This window comes from Biomphalaria glabrata, chromosome 16 (assembly GCF_947242115.1).
Source record: "Biomphalaria glabrata chromosome 16, xgBioGlab47.1, whole genome shotgun sequence".
Classification (NCBI taxonomy): Eukaryota; Metazoa; Mollusca; class Gastropoda; family Planorbidae; genus Biomphalaria; species Biomphalaria glabrata.
The window spans coordinates 9,179,829-9,201,384 of NC_074726.1; the positions used below are offsets into that span (position 1 = coordinate 9,179,829).

Consider the following 21,556-nt stretch of genomic DNA (forward strand, 5'->3'; position numbering starts at 1 on the left):
GAAGCTGCAATCAAATTCTTGACGCCGAAAGATAACTATCTAAAATCTATCCTATATGTATTCGGATTTCTTGACAGCTTCAAGAGACTTCATACATACATGACATACAAAAGTTTACAGCGAGCCTCGAGCAAGCATTGACATCATCAACAGACCAGTTGGCAGATATATGAGGTCAAGAAACATTAGATGAAACGGAATCTTTAAGCGATTATCTACCAAGTACAGCCTAAACCTCGGTCCAAAGTCTAGCTTCAATTTCGCATTGGCCCAAAATTAATAGCACCGGCCATATCTGCACTCATCTTAATTTTACCTACCAATTTAGCTAGTACTTGAGTTAGCATCTGTTTGAATGTTAGACAAAATTATGGCTCCTTAAGTAATATAACTTTATCTGACAGTGAAGTTATTACCTATAAAAAAGTGGGGTGTATGGGTTTCTGACGACAAACCGTCTCGACTGACGGGCCAAACCAGGTGAGGGTTAGCCAGATCTAGTATCTGGTGAAACTATGGTCTCTGTCCAACACTAGCATGTTAAGTCTAGTTGCGGCTGCATGGCACAAATTGAATTGGACTACCAGGGCTATCAGGCTATCACATAGCAAACGCCGTGGAACGTTTTGGAGCACTGCGAGACATGTAGAGCTCACTGGTCATACACTGCACGACAAACAAGCTCCAGTTATATGGAATCTGTTCTACGACTGAATCTAGCTGGTAATGGGTGAGAGATTGAGGCTGATGTAACCCAAATCTCCCTCAATTTAATAAAGTCTCATCGCGCAAGCCACATTCTCATCACCCATTTTCATCAATCTAAAAGCTCTGAGGGGATAGGCAAGTGGCGAAATGGCAGATGTGGATATTCTGGGAGCCATAGCTATAACAAAAAAGTACCCTTTTCAGACCTTGCGTTTTATCGTGCAGATGGTGTTTGTCGCGTAGTTAAGACAAGTTTCCTTTGATTTGTTCCAACTCTGTTTTTTTTCTCTATTCGTATTATTTGTTCGGGGCGAGAGTGCTTTGTATTTATGTTTTTAATTGTTTTTGCTACGTCACAAAGTCCGGTGACATTTATTGGTCAATCGTTGTCCCGAGACAGTTCACCCTCTGAATTTGGTTGAAACGGACGGTGTGTTAGTCAGTAAAAGATTATTAGTTTGTACTAGTTTCTTGGACTTATTTATCCAGTAGTATTTTCGGACCCCTATTTAGGCCCAGTTTAGGGTGAGTTATTTTGTTGGGATTTCTCTTATTGTATGTTATATGAGGTTAGCGCTGTTTCTAGTTTTGGAATAGAGGTTGAATTGTGTGTTATTTCATTTTTAGGATGCCAATGCTGGAGTTTTATGTACTGAGCTCGAATCTGTGCCAGTGTGGGCGTCGCTATTCGTCTCAGAAATTTATATATTAGAGTCTTCTTTTTCAGATAGCCGATCATCAAAGACATTGAGTGTAAGAGCAGTTACACATCAGTTGGTATCAGCTGAAGTGTAACTTTATTATTGCAAGGTTGGCATTTTTCGTGACGCCAGTCGGTCAGCGTCTGGTGGGCTATGAAACCAGCGTGATAAGTTGATAGCAGTAGCAAGGTGCCTATGTGAATTATTGAATAATTTATATCTAATTGTATTATATATATTATCTATTCATCATTAAATCATTCTCATTGTACTTATACATATGTCAGTATCATACAATTAAATTAATTTTGTTTTGTTATTTAAATCATCCACATATATACTGTATGTACGACTGTGTGTAAAAGATGTTCTTGTCAGGTGGAACCTCAGCACATTAATTGTGTACAGCTATTTAAGAACACAAATAATAATATCTACTGAACGTTAATATAATCGTGTGCTTTATTAAGTATTTAAGTATTATAAATGAAAGTTGGAGTTACAGTTAAAATATTTTAAGTGATGATTGTTCGTATTTATGAAACCCCCAGTGAGCAAATTATAAAAATGAATCCAGACACATACCAAAAAAAAATTTAGGCAAAGAAAATATTAATATTGAGTAATATCAGAGATAGTTTACAGTAATAAAATAAATAAATAAGAAATACCAGAGTAAGTTTAAGTAAGGCATAGAAAATATTGAGTTATACCAGGTAAAGTTAAAAGGCAAAGAAGATATCAAGTAATTTTAAGATAATGTTAAAGTAGAGAAAAGAGAGCTTTGAGAGCAGTAAAACTTTGAATTAGACCAAAAAGAATTAAGAGCAGTAAAAACATATAATTAAAAGGGGTTAAGTAAGGGAAAAAAAATAGAACTTTAAGAGATTTTATTAGGAAACGTCTACTTACGTGTATCTGCTTTAGCTGTTAAATATAATATTATATATTTTAAAATTATGAAAATGCAGCAAGCGGTACTTATTTAAAAAAAAAATATTTAAAGTAAAAAAATTGATTTCAAATGCTTTAAAAATAAAAGGCTAGGGAGTAGTGGGCCCCTAAATGAAAAAAGTCAGATATATTTCCCTGTAATTTTTCTTCCATCAGTTATGATCAAATCGCAAAAATATTTAAAAATTTTATAAACATAATTTGAATATAATTTAGACCTTGCAAAGTTCTAATGCTACAGCTTCTTTTTACGTTTGGAAAGAAAAAAGGATTTTTTTAGAATTCTCTCATTCATTATTGAAATTAGGCAAAAATATTGATTGACACCAGAGAAAATTTAAATTAAGCAAACTAAATATTAAGTAATACCAGGGAAAGTTTTTAAAAAAAGGAAAAGAAAACATTAAGTATTAACAGAGAAAGCTTAAATGGGGGAAAAGATAATATTAAGTAACATTAAGCAAATTTTAAATAAGCAATGAAAATAACAAGTTATAACAGGGAAACCATAAACTATAAAACAAAAATATTGAGAAATACCAGGGAAATTTAAATTAGGCAACGATACTGTTATATACTGACGGAAAATGTATGGTGAGAAGAAATGTTACTTTGATACTTTGGTATGATTCTTATATCCACTTGTTATTTTGAATAGTAAATTTGAATAGTCTTGCACGTGTTGTAAACTAAGTGAATAAGTCTTCCTCAAATGTGCGAGAGGGAGTGTTAAGTTAGTGAGGTCTTGCTCCCGGTCCGGCTAGGTTGGACAATCTCTTCTTGGAATTGTGTTTTTGTATTTATATCTCAAAAAGTTGATTCAAGTGTATTTTATACTGAACGTTAATATAATCGTGTGTTTTATAAAGTATTTAAGTATTATCAATGAAAGCTGGAGTTAGATTTAAAATATATAAAGTGATGATCGTTCGTATTTATGAAACCCATAGTGAACCAAGTATAAAATTAAACCCTGACAGATACCAAGAAAAAAATAAATTAAGCAAATAACATTATTGTATCGTGTAATACCAGAGAAAGTTTACAGTAGTAAAATATAGGAATAAGAAATAACAGAAAAAGTTTAAGTAAGGCAAAAACAAATATTAAGTAATACCAGGTAAAGTTGAAAGGCAAAGAATATATCAAGTAATTTCAAGAAAAGTTTAAAGTAGACAAAGAAAGCATTGAGAGAAGTAAAACATTGAATTAGACCAAAAAGCATTAAGAGCAGTAAAAAACATATAATTAAAAGGGGTTAAGTAAGGAAAAAAAATTAGAACTTTAAGAGATTTTATTAGGAAATGTCTACTTACGTGTATCTCCTTTAGCTGTTAAATATAATATTATATATTTTAAAATTATGAAAATGCAGCAAGCGGTACTTATTTTAAAAAAAAAAATATTTAAAGTAAAAAAATTGATTTGATTGATTTCAAATGCTTTAAAAATAAAAGGCTAGGGAGTAGTGGGCCCCTAAATAAAAAAAGTCAGATATATTTCCCTGTAATTTTTCTTCCATCAGTTATGATCAAATCGCAAAAATATTGAAACATTTTATAAACATAATTTGAATATAATTTAGACCTTGCAAAGTTCTAATGCTACAGCTTCTTTTTACGTTTGGAAAGAAAAAAGGATTTTTTTAGAATTCTCTCATTCATTGTTGAAATTAGGCAAAAATATTGATTGACACCAGAGAAAATTTAAATTAAGCATAGTAAATATTAAGTAATACCAGGGAAAGTTTTAAAAAAAAAGAAAAGAAAACATTAAGTATTAACAGAGAAAGCTTAAATGGGGGAAAAGATAATATTAAGTAACATTAAGCAAATTTTAAATAAGCAATGAAAAATAACAAGTTATAACAGGGAAACCATAAACTATAAAACGAAAATATTGAGAAATACCAGGGAAAGTTAAATTAGGCAACAATACTGTTATATACTGACGGAAAATGTATGGTGAGAAGAAATGTTACTTTGATACTTTGGTATGATTCTTATATCCACTTGTTATTTTGAATAGTAAATTTGAATAGTCTTGCACGTGTTGTAAACTAAGTGAATAAGTCTTCCTCAAATGTGCGAGAGGGAGTGTTAAGTTAGTGAGGTCTTGCTCCCGGTCCGGCTAGGTTGGACAATCTCTTCTTGGAATTGTGTTTTTGTATTTATATCTCAAAAAGTTGATTCAAGTGTATTTTATACTGAACGTTAATATAATCGTGTGTTTTATAAAGTATTTAAGTATTATCAATGAAAGCTGGAGTTAGATTTAAAATATATAAAGTGATGATCGTTCGTATTTATGAAACCCATAGTGAACCAAGTATAAAATTAAAACCTGACAGATACCAAGAAAAAATTAAATTAAGCAAATAACATTATGGTTTCGTGTAATACCAGAGAAAGTTTACAGTAGTAAAATATAGGAATAAGAAATAACAGAAAAAGTTTAAGTAAGACAAAAACAAATATTAAGTAATACCAGGTAAAGTTGAAAGGCAAAGAATATATCAAGTAATTTCAAGAAAAGTTTAAAGTAGGCAAAGAAAGCATTGAGAGAAGCAAAATATTGAATTAGACCAAAAAGCATAGAGAGCAGTAAAAAACATATAATTAAAAGGGGTTAAGTAAGGAAAAATAAATAGTACTTTAAGAGATTTTATTAGAAAACGTCTACTTACGTGTATCTCCTTTAGCTGTTAAATATAATATTATATATTTTAAAATTATGAAAATGTAGCAAGCGGTACTTATTTTAAAACAAAAAAATTTAAAGTAAAAAAATTGATTTGATTGATTTCAAATGCTTTAAAAATAAAAGGCTAGGGAGTAGTGGGCCCCTAAATGAAAAAAGTCAGATATATTTCCCTGTAATTTTTCTTCCATCAGTTATGATCAAATCGCAAAAATATTTTAAAATTTTATAAACATAATTTGAATATAATTTAGACCTTGCAAAGTTCTAATGCTACAGCTTCTTTTTACGTTTGGAAAGAAAAAAGGATTTTTTTAGAATTCTCTCATTCATTATTGAAATTAGGCAAAAATATTGATTGACACCAGAGAAAATTTAAATTAAGCAAAGTAAATATTAAGTAATACCAGGGAAAGTTTTTAAAAAAAGGAAAAGAAAACATTAAGTATTAACAGAGAAAGCTTAAATGGGGGAAAAGATAATATTAAGTAACATTAAGCAAATTTTAAATAAGCAATGAAAAATAACAAGTTATAACAGGGAAACCATAAACTATAAAACGAAAATATTGAGAAATACCAGGGAAAGTTAAATTAGGCAACAATACTGTTATATACTGACGGAAAATGTATGGTGAGAAGAAATGTTACTTTGATACTTTGGTATGATTCTTATATCCACTTGTTATTTTGAATAGTAAATTTGAATAGTCTTGCACGTGTTGTAAACTAAGTGAATAAGTCTTCCTCAAATGTGCGAGAGGGAGTGTTAAGTTAGTGAGGTCTTGCTCCCGGTTCGGCTAGGTTGGACAATCTCTTCTTGGAATTGTGTTTTTGTATTTATATCTTAAAAAGTTGATGCAAGTGTATTTTATACTGAACGTTAATATAATCGTGTGTTTTATAAAGTATTTAAGTATTATCAATGAAAGCTGGAGTTAGATTTAAAATATATAAAGTGATGATCGTTCGTATTTATGAAACCCATAGTGAACCAAGTATAAAATTAAACCCTGACAGATACCAAGAAAAAATTAAATTAAGCAAATAACATTATGGTATCGTGTAATACCAGAGAAAGTTTACAGTAGTAAAATATAGGAATAAGAAATAACAGAAAAAGTTTAAGTAAGGCAAAAACAAATATTAAGTAATACCAGGTAAAGTTAAAAGGCAAAGAATATATCAAGTAATTTCAAGAAAAGTTTAAAGTAGGCAAAGAAAGCATTGAGAGAAGCAAAACATTGAATTAGACAAAAAAGCATAGAGAGCAGTAAAAAACATATAATTAAAAGGGGTTAAGTAAGGAAAAATAAATAGAATTTTAAGAGATTTTATTAGGAAACGTCTACTTACGTGTATCTCCTTTAGCTGTTAAATATAATATTATATATTTTAAAATTATGAAAATGCAGCAAGCGGTACTTATTTTTTAAAAAAAATATTTAAAGTAAAAAAATTGATTTGATTGATTTCAAATGCTTTAAAAATAAAAGGCTAGGGAGTAGTGGGCCCCTAAATGAAAAAAGTCAGATATATTTCCCTGTAATTTTTCTTCCATCAGTTATGATCAAATCGCAACAATATTTTAAAATTTTATAAACATAATTTGAATATAATTTAGACCTTGCAAAGTTCTAATGCTACAGCTTCTTTTTACGTTTGGAAAGAAAAAAGGATTTTTTTAGAATTCTCTCATTCATTATTGAAATTAGGCAAAAATATTGATTGACACCAGAGAAAATTTAAATTAAGCAAAGTAAATATTAAGTAATACCAGGGAAAGTTTTAAAAAAAAGGAAAAGAAAACATTAAGTATTAACAGAGAAAGCTTAAATGGGGGAAAAGATAATATTAAGTAATATTAAGCAAATTTTAAATAAGCAATGAAAAATAACAAGTTATAACAGGGAAAACATAAACTATAAAACGAAAATATTGAGAAATACCAGGGAAAGTTAAATTAGGCAACAATACTGCTATATACTGACGGAAAATGCATGGTGAGAAGAAATGTTACTTTGATACTTTGGTCTAATTCTTATATCCACTTGTTATTTTGAATAGTAAATTTGAATAGTCTTGCACGTGTTGTAAACTAAGTGAATAAGTCTTCCTCAAATGTGCGAGAGGGAGTGTTAAGTTAGTGAGGTCTTGCTCCCGGTTCGGCTAGGTTGGACAATCTCTTCTTGGAATTGTGTTTTTGTATTTATATCTTAAAAAGTTGATGCAAGTGTATTTTATACTGAACGTTAATATAATCGTTTTTTTTATAAAGTATTTAAGTATTATCAATGAAAGCTGGAGTTAGATTTAAAATATATAAAGTGATGATCGTTCGTATTTATGAAACCCATAGTGAACCTAGTATAAAATTAAACCCTGACAGATACCAAGAAAAAATTAAATTAAGCAAATAACATTATGGTATCGTGTAATACCAGAGAAAGTTTACAGTAGTAAAATATAGGAATAAGAAATAACAGAAAAAGTTTAAGTAAGGCAAAAACAAATATTAAGTAATACCAGGTAAAGTTGAAAGGCAAAGAATATATCAAGTAATTTCAAGAAAAGTTTAAAGTAGGCAAAGAAAGCATTGAGAGAAGCAAAACATTGAATTAGACCAAAAAGCATAGAGAGCAGTAAAAAACATATAATTAAAAGGGGTTAAGTAAGGAAAAATAAATAGAATTTTAAGAGATTTTATTAGGAAACGTCTACTTACGTGTATCTCCTTTAGCTGTTAAATATAATATTATATATTTTAAAATTATGAAAATGTAGCAAGCGGTACTTATTTTTTAAAAAAATATTTAAAGTAAAAAAATTGATTTGATTGATTTCAAATGCTTTAAAAATAAAAGGCTAGGGAGTAGTGGGCCCCTAAATGAAAAAAGTCAGATATATTTCCCTGTAATTTTTCTTCCATCAGTTATGATCAAATCGCAAAAATATTTTAAAATTTTATAAACATAATTTGAATATAATTTAGACCTTGCAAAGTTCTAATGCTACAGGTTCTTTTTACGTTTGGAAAGAAAAAAGGATTTTTTTAGAATTCTCTCATTCATTATTGAAATTAGGCAAAAATATTGATTGACACCAGAGAAAATTTAAATTAAGCAAAGTAAATATTAAGTAATACCAGGGAAAGTTTTAAAAAAAAGGAAAAGAAAACATTAATTATTAACAGAGAAAGCTTAAATGGGGGAAAAGATAATATTAAGTAACATTAAGCAAATTTTAAATAAGCAATGAAAAATAACAAGTTATAACAGGGAAACCATAAACTATAAAACGAAAATATTGAGAAATACCAGGGAAAGTTAAATTAGGCAACAATACTGCTATATACTGACGGAAAATGCATGGTGAGAAGAAATGTTACTTTGATACTTTGGTCTAATTCTTATATCCACTTGTTATTTTGAATAGTAAATTTGAATAGTCTTGCACGTGTTGTAAACTAAGTGAATAAGTCTTCCTCAAATGTGCGAGAGGGAGTGTTAAGTTAGTGAGGTCTTGCTCCCGGTTCGGCTAGGTTGGACAATCTCTTCTTGGAATTGTGTTTTTGTATTTATATCTTAAAAAGTTGATGCAAGTGTATTTTATACTGAACGTTAATATAATCGTGTGTTTTATAAAGTATTTAAGTATTATCAATGAAAGCTGGAGTTAGATTTAAAATATATAAAGTGATGATCGTTCGTATTTATGAAACCCATAGTGAACCAAGTATAAAATTAAACCCTGACAGATACCAAGAAAAAATTAAATTAAGCAAATAACATTATGGTTACGTGTAATACCAGAGAAAGTTTACAGTAGTAAAATATAGGAATTAGAAATAACAGAAAAAGTTTAAGTAAGACAAAAACAAATATTAAGTAATACCAGGTAAATTTGAAAGGCAAAGAATATATCAAGTAATTTCAAGAAAAGTTTAAAGTAGGCAAAGAAAGCATTGAGAGAAGCAAAACATTGAATTAGACCAAAAAGCATAGAGAGCAGTAAAAAACATATAATTAAAAGGGGTTAAGTAAGGGAAAAAAATTTAGAACTTTAAGGGATTTTATTAGGAAACGTCTACTTACGTGTATCTCCTTTAGCTGTTAAATATAATATTATATATTTTAAAATTATGAAAATGTAGCAAGCGGTACTTATTTTTTAAAAAAATATTTAAAGTAAAAAAATTGATTTGATTGATTTCAAATGCTTTAAAAATAAAAGGCTAGGGAGTAGTGGGCCCCTAAATGAAAAAAGTCAGATATATTTCCCTGTAATTTTTCTTCCATCAGTTATGATCAAATCGCAAAAATATTTTAAAATTTTATAAACATAATTTGAATATAATTTAGACCTTGCAAAGTTCTAATGCTACAGGTTCTTTTTACGTTTGGAAAGAAAAAAGGATTTTTTTAGAATTCTCTCATTCATTATTGAAATTAGGCAAAAATATTGATTGACACCAGAGAAAATTTAAATTAAGCAAAGTAAATATTAAGTAATACCAGGGAAAGTTTAAAAAAAAAGGAAAAGAAAACATTAATTATTAACAGAGAAAGCTTAAATGGGGGAAAAGATAATATTAAGTAACATTAAGCAAATTTTAAATAAGCAATGAAAAATAACAAGTTATAACAGGGAAACCATAAACTATAAAACGAAAATATTGAGAAATACCAGGGAAAGTTAAATTAGGCAACAATACTGCTATATACTGACGGAAAATGCATGGTGAGAAGAAATGTTACTTTGATACTTTGGTCTAATTCTTATATCCACTTGTTATTTTTAATAGTAAATTTGAATAGTCTTGCACGTGTTGTAAACTAAGTGAATAAGTCTTCCTCAAATGTGCGAGAGGGAGTGTTAAGTTAGTGAGGTCTTGCTCCCGGTTCGGCTAGGTTGGACAATCTCTTCTTGGAATTGTGTTTTTGTATTTATATCTTAAAAAGTTGATGCAAGTGTATTTTATACTGAACGTTAATATAATCGTGTGTTTTATAAAGTATTTAAGTATTATCAATGAAAGCTGGAGTTAGATTTAAAATATATAAAGTGATGATCGTTCGTATTTATGAAACCCATAGTGAACCAAGTATAAAATTAAACCCTGACAGATACCAAGAAAAAATTAAATTAAGCAAATAACATTATGGTTTCGTGTAATACCAGAGAAAGTTTACAGTAGTAAAATATAGGAATTAGAAATAACAGAAAAAGTTTAAGTAAGACAAAAACAAATATTAAGTAATACCAGGTAAATTTGAAAGGCAAAGAATATATCAAGTAATTTCAAGAAAAGTTTAAAGTAGGCAAAGAAAGCATTGAGAGAAGCAAAACATTGAATTAGACCAAAAAGCATAGAGAGCAGTAAAAAACATATAATTAAAAGGGGTTAAGTAAGGGAAAAAAATTTAGAACTTTAAGGGATTTTATTAGGAAACGTCTACTTACGTGTATCTCCTTTAGCTGTTAAATATAATATTATATATTTTAAAATTATGAAAATGTAGCAAGCGGTACTTATTTTTTAAAAAAATATTTAAAGTAAAAAAATTGATTTGATTGATTTCAAATGCTTTAAAAATAAAAGGCTAGGGAGTAGTGGGCCCCTAAATGAAAAAAGTCAGATATATTTCCCTGTAATTTTTCTTCCATCAGTTATGATCAAATCGCAAAAATATTTTAAAATTTTATAAACATAATTTGAATATAATTTAGACCTTGCAAAGTTCTAATGCTACAGGTTCTTTTTACGTTTGGAAAGAAAAAAGGATTTTTTTAGAATTCTCTCATTCATTATTGAAATTAGGCAAAAATATTGATTGACACCAGAGAAAATTTAAATTAAGCAAAGTAAATATTAAGTAATACCAGGGAAAGTTTTAAAAAAAAGGAAAAGAAAACATTAATTATTAACAGAGAAAGCTTAAATGGGGGAAAAGATAATATTAAGTAACATTAAGCAAATTTTAAATAAGCAATGAAAAATAACAAGTTATAACAGGGAAACCATAAACTATAAAACGAAAATATTGAGAAATACCAGGGAAAGTTAAATTAGGCAACAATACTGCTATATACTGACGGAAAATGCATGGTGAGAAGAAATGTTACTTTGATACTTTGGTCTAATTCTTATATCCACTTGTTATTTTGAATAGTAAATTTGAATAGTCTTGCACGTGTTGTAAACTAAGTGAATAAGTCTTCCTCAAATGTGCGAGAGGGAGTGTTAAGTTAGTGAGGTCTTGCTCCCGGTTCGGCTAGGTTGGACAATCTCTTCTTGGAATTGTGTTTTTGTATTTATATCTTAAAAAGTTGATGCAAGTGTATTTTATACTGAACGTTAATATAATCGTGTGTTTTATAAAGTATTTAAGTATTATCAATGAAAGCTGGAGTTAGATTTAAAATATATAAAGTGATGATCGTTCGTATTTATGAAACCCATAGTGAACCAAGTATAAAATTAAACCCTGACAGATACCAAGAAAAAATTAAATTAAGCAAATAACATTATGGTTTCGTGTAATACCAGAGAAAGTTTACAGTAGTAAAATATAGGAATTAGAAATAACAGAAAAAGTTTAAGTAAGACAAAAACAAATATTAAGTAATACCAGGTAAATTTGAAAGGCAAAGAATATATCAAGTAATTTCAAGAAAAGTTTAAAGTAGGCAAAGAAAGCATTGAGAGAAGCAAAACATTGAATTAGACCAAAAAGCATAGAGAGCAGTAAAAAACATATAATTAAAAGGGGTTAAGTAAGGGAAAAAAATTTAGAACTTTAAGGGATTTTATTAGGAAACGTCTACTTACGTGTATCTGCTTTAGCTGTTAAATATAATATTATATATTTTAAAATTCTGAAAATGCAGCAAGCGGTACTTATTTTTAAAAAAATATTTAAAGTAAAAAAAAATTGATTTGATTGATTTCAAATGCTTTAAAAATAAAAAGCTAGAGAGTAGGTTTTTTAGTGGGTCCCTAAATGAAAAAAGTCACATATATTTCCCTGTAATTTTTCTTCCATCATTCATGATCAAATCGCAAAAATATTGAAAAATTTTATAAACATAATTTGAATATAATTTAGACCTTGCAAAGTTCTAATGCTACAGCTTCTTTTTACGTTTGGAAAGAAAAAAGGATTTTTTTAGAATTCTCTCATTCATTATTTAAATTAGGCAAAATATTGATTGACACCAGAGAAAATTTAAATTAAGCAAAGTAAATATTAAGTAATACCAGGGAAAGTTTAAATAAGCAATGATAATAAAAAGTAATAACACGGAAACCATAAACTATAAAACGAAAATATTGAGAAATACCAGGGAAAGTTAAATTAGGCAACAATACTGTTATATACTGACGGAGAAGTTATGGCGAGAAGAAATGTTACTTTGATACTTTTGTGAGCGTGCGACCCCAGGTCTATTTGTTATCTATTTTTATCTGTATTTCGATCTATTTACTTTTTATAGGCCAGGCTAGAATAATTTAATTTAGTGTCTTTTCTTCTTGCATAGGTCAGTGCTGTGTGTTTGTAGTTTCCGCTATTTATAACTACTGCTAATTTTAGTCTTTTTCTGTTATTTGTGTTTTACTCGTAGAGGAAAAGTAGTTTTTAAAAATAGTTAACTAGCCTTAGAGTTGTTGGCACTGTTTCCATTTCTTTGTCCCTACTTAGTTGTTTTGTGTTATTTGTCGTTGAAGTGTGGGGCCTAGAAGTTTTAGTAGGATGTAGTTCAAAGAAGTTGTTGTGAGGTAGTTAGTATTGGTTGTTATGGGTTAGTGTTAGGCTTGAGAGGAGAAGAGAAGTCTGCAGCTACCCCCATGCCTGCAGAGAGATGTCAGCCCAGCTTCTGCAGATGAAATTGCATGTCCAGAGTCGGAGAACGACATGTATTGGCCGTCATTTTAGTGAGAGTGTTTTTTTTTTCAAGAATTATCTCAGCCCAAGATGTCAATGCTCTAATAGTTGTAAATAACTGTGTAGGATTTGCTGGCAGTGAAACCCTTCAAGCAGATGTCTGTATCCTTCTGCTGTGGAAATATTACTGTCATGACTTGGGCAGCCCGGATGCAGGCATACAAATAGCCATGTACTGGCCTGACAGAGGTGCCCCACTGCCACCTCTGTGTTATAAACAACTGGACCAGTTTTTCCATTCAGAATGACTGTCCGCCCAGTTGCAACGTATGATTTAATGGCCCTCACATCTTGAGGTCGCCACTGAAGAAAGTCTTCCACGTCATCTTTCTGTAAACCACATTGATTTCACTCCTCACTTACTGGGTGTCCTGTGTCAGCCGCTGGTCATCTCTACTGGACAGCGGTGGTGGACCGGCCAGAGATGTAGAAGTCTTCAGGAGCAGAGCAAACCTGTGGTGTTTTTTTCCTTTTTTAAAATTTTTTATATGTTCCGGAACAATCTATTATATACCACACTGTTCATTGTGTGGCTCCTTTTAAGCTTTCAATTTTTTTAATGTATTTATGCATATTATTTTTAATTTGTTTTATGTACGTTCTACTAATGGTTTTGCAACCTAGTAGATGTTAAGTTTTTTTTAAGTCTTTATTGGGCTCTCAAAAGCCAGTATTGTGCTTGGATGTTGCAGTTGCTGTAGTAAAATGCTGTATGTACAATTTTTCTAGTCATGTTAATTTCGATGTTGCCGTCAAGGTACTCGTTATGTTATTTGTCTTGGAGGCCATGACGTAGATAAATGTAATACATTTTACTCAGTATTCTGTTGTTGCCTTTGGAAGGCCATGTAATGTTTTTTTAGCGGCCCCCGTAAGGGGAAAAAGCCGCTATTAGGTTTGTGCAAAATGTCCGTCTGTCCGTCTGTCCGTCTGTCACACTCAGATCTCGAAAACTAGAAGAGATATGAAAAATATTATTTCATCATTAAATCCGGCTTGAAAAGTTTAGTTGCAACGGCTACTTTTGGTTTTCTAAAAGCAAACCGTTTAATTTATAAAATTAATTATGCAAGCGATTTTTTCATAAAAATACACCAATTCTAAAACAATTACGTAAATGTAAGGGAGGCAATGTTACAATATGCTAACAAAGATGGACAATTTTTGTGTATTTTCAGTATCACTAAGTCAAATATATTTTTAAAATGTACAGGAAATGTTTACAACAAATACAAATAATAGTTAAAGACGTTTTTTCTTGTCAACTAGCTGCTAAAATTAAAAGAAAACATTTCTGTTTGTTTATAAAGGCTAATAATGCACTTTGTATGTAAATATCACGCACATTTTTTAAAATGGACTTTTTATGCAGCGATTTTCGTGCAGTAGCGTAACGTCGCAACATGATCAGGTGCTAAACCAATTCCTTAAACTTTTTTTAAAAATCAGATTTTATTTATTTTTTGTTTAGTGCTTCCATCCGAATAAAAGAAGCTTATTTTTGTGCGTTTTGTCTGTTGGTCGGTCTGTCCGTCACGATTAGATTTAAAAAACTAGAACTCTAAAAGCTATTGAAAATCTGATTTACCCTTTAATGTTCCTCCCATAACATCTCAATAGTTTTAAGTATCTAAAATATATTGTTCCGGATTTTTTTGTGCAAAACTAATCAACGCCAACAAATGTTTGTTTGCTCTTCTAACTTATATTACATTCAATTTCCATGCTTAAACGTTGCAAAAACACATTATCAATAATATGTTGTTCCGTTTTTTATGTAAATAGCATATTAATGCTAAATCATAATCTCTATACTGACTTATATTTCATTAAAAGTAAAAATGTTCCGGATATTGTTTTATAAAACATGAATTATGCCTAATGATTGTTTGAAATCGCATAAGGCATTTTAAAAAAGTAATTTACTAGAATTGATTACTGAAAATTACTTTTTAGACATTTAATTTTCTTGTAAAACATAACATAGAAGTTTTGTAATCGATAAAGAAAGTTCCGGATTTTGTTTCTTACAAATCGTCGCCAGAAATTTCCGAATTTATTTAAAAATCTACTAACGCCAAATAATTGTTTGAACTCCCTCTTCTAATTAATAAACAAATAATCTTCTCATTTACGAAATAATGTTTTTACGGATTTTTATGAAAAATATTTTAACTCACTACTCTCTTACAGTACATTTAACTTTCTACCTAAAACATTAAAAAATCTAATTATCGTTAATATTATGTTCCGATTTTTAAGGAAAACAGAATCCAAACACCAAAGCAAGGTATGAAAATCTCTCCACGTGGCTGTAGTACATCTAATTTTTATACGAGACCATCCAAAAAATTTAATTAACGGTATTACATTTATCTGAAATTCTCTTTTTCTTTTACTATTTATACAAACATCCGGAACAATCTATTATATAAACTTTTCAATTGTGTTCATACCTAAAAATTATTGCGATGTTTTGAAACGTAAAATAAAGGTTAATCAATTTTTAATAACTTTAAGTTGTTTTTTTTATATCAAGATAACGGACAGACCGACTGACAGACAAAACGCAAAAACAATGTGGCTTTGATGCTTTTTAAATAATATCTATTAGAACTCAGTGCACCAATGTCTATGAACCCTCGTTAAATATCTCGTGTAAATAAAGACATTTTTTTATGGTACCGGTACTAGCCTATTGTGAGGTAATGGAATTTTTTTTTTCTTTGAATGGACTCTTTAAATGTAATGTTAAAAGAACGCACTCGGTGCACCAATGTCTATTAACCCTCGAAAAAATTGCTTGTATTAATGAAAACATATTTTAGTCTAACTAAGCCGTGTGACGTAGTGTTTTTTTTTCCTTTGACGTCACATGGAATGAATTCTTTAAATGAAATGCTAAAAGAACGCACTCGGTGCACCAATGTCTATGAACACTCGAGAAATGGCTCGTGTTGATAAAGGTGATTTTTAGTCTAGCTAGGCCTTGTGACGTAGTGTTTTTTTTTTCCTTTGACGTCATATGGAATGAATTCTTTAAATGAAATGCTAAAAGAACGCACTCGGTGCACCAATGTCTATGAACACTCGATAAAAGGCTCGTAATGATGAAGTCAATTTTTATTCTAGCTAGGCCGTGTGACGTAGTGTTTTTTTTCCTTTGACGTCATATGGAATGAATTCTTTAAATGAAATGCTTAAAGAACGCACTCGGTGCACCAAAGTCTATGAACACTCGATAAATGGCTCTTATAGATGAAGGCGATTTTTAGTCTAGCTATGCCGTGTGACGTAGTGGTTTTTTTTTCCTCTGACGTTATATGGAATTAGTTCTTCAAATGAAATTTAAAAAAAGAACTCGGTATAGTAATGTTTATTAAGCCTCGTTATGTGACTCGCGTTTAAAAAAGGAATGATATCTTGATTTAGATCTAATCTAGTTTTTTTAAACTAGATCTAGATTTTTATTACAGTATATCTAGATCTGGATTTATATTCTAATTAAAATTATTTTAGAGTCTAGATCTAGAATTTCTAGATCTAGTTTAGACTAAAATAGACTAGATTAAGATGTAGAATTTCAATTTCTGAACTTAAAGTGTAAAAAAAAAGTGTAGATTTTCATTTCCAAACGTTTTGATCAATATTGTAATGTTTTAATATACTAAAACTAATCTACTATTTTTTTATTAAATTTAAATTTAAATTTACGGCAAATGAATCTTTGAAACATTATTACTTTTGACCATCTGATGGCTGCCTGGTCGTGCCGTTTGCGCGCTGGACTGTCGTTCAGATTTATGGACGGCCCAGGGTTCAAACCCTGCCCGCTCCCATCCCCCGTCGTCCTGCGGGAGGTTTGGACTAGGAAGTAATTATCTTCAACTCTGAAGGAACATCCGAAACGTGTAAAACATTTTACATCAAAATTAAATCACCTCTTGAATATTATTTGCGAATATGCAGATCCGACAGGGATCCGACTTCGACGGGGGCCGCCTCTGAGTTTGTGTAACACAAACTCTCTTTGTAATCTTGTTGTAAGTAGTTTCGACTTTTTTTGCTTTTTGATGTAGGAAGTTTAAGTACTCATTAATGTCCTATTAAGTAATTTGTCTGACAGTGGTACTTTTATTTTGTATTTTTCTATGTCTTACCACCACTAGGTTAGATGCCCTGTTTTTAAGTTATGACACATTAACTTCAGGTTAGTGTTGTGACACTGTATGACTATTTTTTTTGTGTGTGTTTCGGCACTTGGCTGAACATGCCAGATGATGTTTTACTTTTTTCTATGTTCTGGTCTGTGTGACCCTAGTAAAGCCTTTAGTGGCTGACCGTAAGTCTGTGTGACTATGGATCTGTTGAAGCCTTGGTGGCTTTGTATATGTCTGTGTGACTTTGTTTTAGCCTGTGTGGCTAAGGAACTGAGTTAAGCCTCATAGAGTTCCTGTTGGTCTGTGTGACTAATCTTAGCATGTTGGGCTAGGGCATCATTTGCTTTAACCATGTAGTTTTCATTGTATTATTATTTTTTTGGTTTATCATTCCCTTTTTTAAGATGTTATGCCTTATGTGTTATATTATCTCTATTTTTGTATGTTTTATGTTTTGTATTACCTGTATTTTCAGTTTTCTGTTGTAAGCTTTGCCACTTGTGAAGCCATTTATTAATATTAATGTATAGGTAGTACCGAGGGCTATGGTTATAGTTCTCTGTTCTTTTGAATGAATTTATTTTTATTTTATTCCTGCAGTATCTGTTTTATGATTTGTATTTTGTGTGAATTTTTATTTTATTTCTGCTGTATATATTTTGACGTTTTAGTCTGTATTTTTGTTTTGCGGGGACGCAAAAGTTTTGAGCGGGGGTGAATGTGAGCGTGCGACCCCATGTCTATTTGTTATCTATTTTTATCTGTATTTCGATCTATTTACTTTATATAGGCCAGGCTAGAATAATTTAATTTAGTGTCTTTTCTTCTTGCATAGGTCAGTGCTGTGTGTTTGTAGTTTCCGCTATTTATAACTTCTGCTAGTTTTAGCCTTTTTCTGTTATTTGTGTTTTACTCGTAGAGGAAAAGTAGTTTTTAAAAATAGTTAACTAGCCTTAGAGTTGTTGGCACTGTTTCCATTTCTTTGTCCCTGATTAGTTCTACGTATTTTTGTCTTTAGCGGTTAGGTTAGTAGTTATTTTCTAATTTCAGTCTAAGTGCAAGTCTAGAAGCTGTATAGGGTCCCTGTACGAGTTTAGAACACAAATATCTTTCTTCTTCCTTTTTGTATTTTTGTAAGATTTAATTTTTAAGATTCTCTTATTTCTGCAGTTTACTTTGATATATAATGTTGGGTAGTCCGTGTCTTGAGTGGTCTGCTAGGATTTGTTGGAGTGTGGGGTAGAGTTTATTTAGTTGCTTCTGTAAATTTTATTTTTTTCGTATTCATCTATATTTTTATTGCTTTGTAATTTGTTGTAAATAAAGTGTATATAAGTTTTGTTTTATAAATTTAGTTTAATTTGATCTTTTAGTTAGCTAGATTAGTTTAGTTTAGTTTAATTGTGCTGTCTGGTTGCTTAGGTGACTCTAGCCCCTTGGTCGCAGACCGAGGTGCACAGATTGGGCCCACCCAGTAGCGCAAACATCTGCCTACTGTATAGAATTTAATGTTGAGCAGCAGTAAGAATAGGCCCTCCCAACTCGCGCCTGCCTGACCTGCTCACACTTTGTTATGATTCTTATATCCACTTGTTGTTAATGTGAATAGTAAATGTGAATAGTCTTGCACGTGTTGTAAACTAAGTGATTAAGTCTTCCTCGAATGTGCGAGTGAGTGTGTTAAGTTAGTGAGGTCTTGCTTCCGGGTCAGGCTAGGTTGGACAATCTCTTCTTGGACATGTGTTTTTGTATTTATATTTCAAAAAGTTGATTAATGTGTATTATATAATGAATGTTAATATAATCGTGTGCTTAATTAAGTATTTAAGTATTATCAATGAAAGCTGGAGTTAGAGTTGAAATATAATAAGTGATGATTGTTTGTATTTATGAAACCCCTAGTGAACCAAGTATAAAATTGAACCCTGACAGATACCAAAGAAAAAATAAAACAAGCAAAGAAAGTAGTGCAACAAAATAATAGGAAATAACAGAGAAAGTTTACGCAAGGCAAAGAAAATATTGAGTAATACCAGGTAAAGTTGAAAGGCAAAGAATATATCAAGTAATTTCAAGAAAAGTTTAAAGTAGGCAAAGAAAGCATTGAGAGAAATAAAACATTGAATTAGACCAAAAGTCATTGAGAGCAATGAAAAACATATAAGTAAAATGTTAAGTAAGGAATAAAACAATGAGAACTTTAAGAGATATTATTAGGAAACATTTACTTACTATTACTTGCTTTAGCTGTTAAATATAATATTATATATTTTAAAATTATGAAAATGCAGCAAGCGGTACTTATTTAAAAAAATAAATATTTAAAGTAAAAAATTTGATTTGATTGATTTTAAATGCTTTAAAAATAAAAGGATAGGGAGTAGTTTGTAAGTGGGCCCCTAAATGAAAAAAGTCACATATATTTTCCTGTAATTTTCTTTCATCAGTCACGTTCAGATCGCAAAAATATTTTAAAAATTTGGAAACATAATTTGAATATATTTTAGACCTAGCAAAGTTCAAATGCTACAGTTTTTTTTACGTTTGTAAAGAAAAAAAGGATTATTTTAGAATTCTTTTCTTCATTATTGAATTTAGGCAAAACTATTAATTGATACCAGATAAAATTTAAATTAAGCAAAGTAAATATTAAGTAATACCTTGGAAAGTTAAAAAAAAAAGGAAAAGAAAAGATCAAGTATTAACAGAGAAAGCTTAAATGGGGGAAAAGAAAATATGAAGTAATACCAGGCAAATTTTAAATAAGCAATGAAAATAGCAAGTAATAACAGGGAAATCATAAACTATGAAACGAAAATATTGAGAAATACCAGGGCAAGTTAATTAGGCAACAATACTGTTATATACTGACGGGGAAGATATGGTAAGAAGAAATGTTACTTTGATACTTTGGTATGATTCTTATATTCACTTTTTGTTAATGTGAATAGTAAATGTAAATAGTCTTGCACGTGTTGTAAAATAAGTGATAAAGTCTTCCTCGAATGTGTGAGAAAATGTGTTGAATTAGTGAGGTCTTGCTCCCTGTCCAGCTAGGTTGGCCAATCTCTTCTTGGACTGGTGTTTTTGTATTTATATCTTTATATTTTCCTGTAATTTTGCTTCCATCAGTCACGTTTAGATCGCAAAAATAATTTTAAAATTTTAAATATAATGTAGGTATAAATTAAATATTTCAAAGCTCTGTTGCAACAGCTTCTTTTTACCCTTTTAAAGGGAAAAGTTTTATTTTAGAATTGTATTATTCAAACTGTTTTTGTTTTAAAACATCGTATTTTACAACACAACTATTCAGAGCTACATGGATGCTGGAGCTTGGGTTCGTGAATGGAGAGGTTTAGCTAGATATTGGTCTAAAAAAACAGACTCCGCCGAATTTCCGAGAAATTTAACAGTTGATGTATTTTGTTGAGAAAGGAAGAACTAGCTTACTGGCCAAACGTGTAAAGCTCTGGTCTAACCATTGTGTTTTTAAAGTAAAAAAAAAAGAAATTAATTTAAATTTGTCTAGAGAATTAAGTGTAGGTCTAGATCCAACATTGTTTTTGAAAGGACTATCGCATTCTTGATTCTTAAACACAAAAGTAATTGGCAAAAAAACATGGAAGTTGTTGCAATCCTTTCAGCTAAATGTCAATGGATTTTTCTCAGTACTGTAAATCTGTAGAATACTTTACACCTTTAAAAGCTAAAGAAGACTTCAGGAAAAATTGTTTCAACAGAAATTTTCTCGCTGCAATTAAATTCTTGCAACCGAAATGTAACTATCTGAAATGAAACCTATGGGTTTCTCGACAGCTTAAAAGTGTCTTCAGCATGATGACATACAAAAGCTTAAAGCGAGCCTCGAGCAAGCATTGACATCATCAACAGACCAGTTGGCAGAAATATGTGTTCGAGAAATATTAGATGAAACGGAATCTTTAAGGCATATTCTACCAAGAACAGCCAAAACCCAGATCCAAATTCTAGCTTCAGTATGGCATAAGGCCCAAAATTAATAGGACCGCCATATCTGCACTCATCTAAATTTTATCTACCAATTTAGCTAGTACTTGTAGTAATTTGAATTTTTGACAGAATGATGGCTCCTTAAGTAATATAACTGTATCTGACAGTAAATCATTACCTATAAAAAAAAAAGTCGGGTGTATGGGGTTCTGATTGCAAACAGACTCGACTGACGGGCCAAACCAGGTGAGGGTTAGTCAGAGCTAGTATCTGGTGAAACTATGGTCTCTGTCCACCACCAGCATGTGAAGTCTAGTAGCGGCTGTATGGCACTTAAATCGAATTGGACTACCAGGGTTATCAGGCGTCACCTAGCAAGCGCCGTGGAACGTTTTGGAGCACTGCGGAACATTTAG

At 30.6% G+C, this 21,556-nt stretch overlaps 1 protein-coding gene across 8 annotated transcripts in view; it reads right to left on the reverse strand.

The window, feature by feature from the left end:
• Positions 1-21,556, reverse strand: part of LOC106078992 (uncharacterized) — a 74,985-nt gene that overhangs the window by 47,358 nt on the left and 6,071 nt on the right. For 2 of the 8 annotated variants that reach the window (XM_056014112.1, XM_056014110.1), the window contains exons 3-11: positions 19,401-19,415; positions 11,895-11,909; positions 10,526-10,540; positions 9,157-9,171; positions 7,788-7,802; positions 6,419-6,433; positions 5,050-5,064; positions 3,680-3,694; positions 2,322-2,336 (exon numbers count right to left, since the gene is read on the reverse strand). In XM_056014112.1, coding sequence (XP_055870087.1) covers positions 2,322-2,336; positions 3,680-3,694; positions 5,050-5,064; positions 6,419-6,433; positions 7,788-7,802; positions 9,157-9,171; positions 10,526-10,540; positions 11,895-11,909; positions 19,401-19,415 — 135 coding nt within the window. The remainder of the gene's footprint in view (positions 1-2,321; positions 2,337-3,679; positions 3,695-5,049; positions 5,065-6,418; positions 6,434-7,787; positions 7,803-9,156; positions 9,172-10,525; positions 10,541-11,894; positions 11,910-19,400; positions 19,416-21,556) is intronic. The other 6 variants (XM_056014116.1, XM_056014113.1, XM_056014118.1 and 3 more) reach the window with 4 other exon arrangements.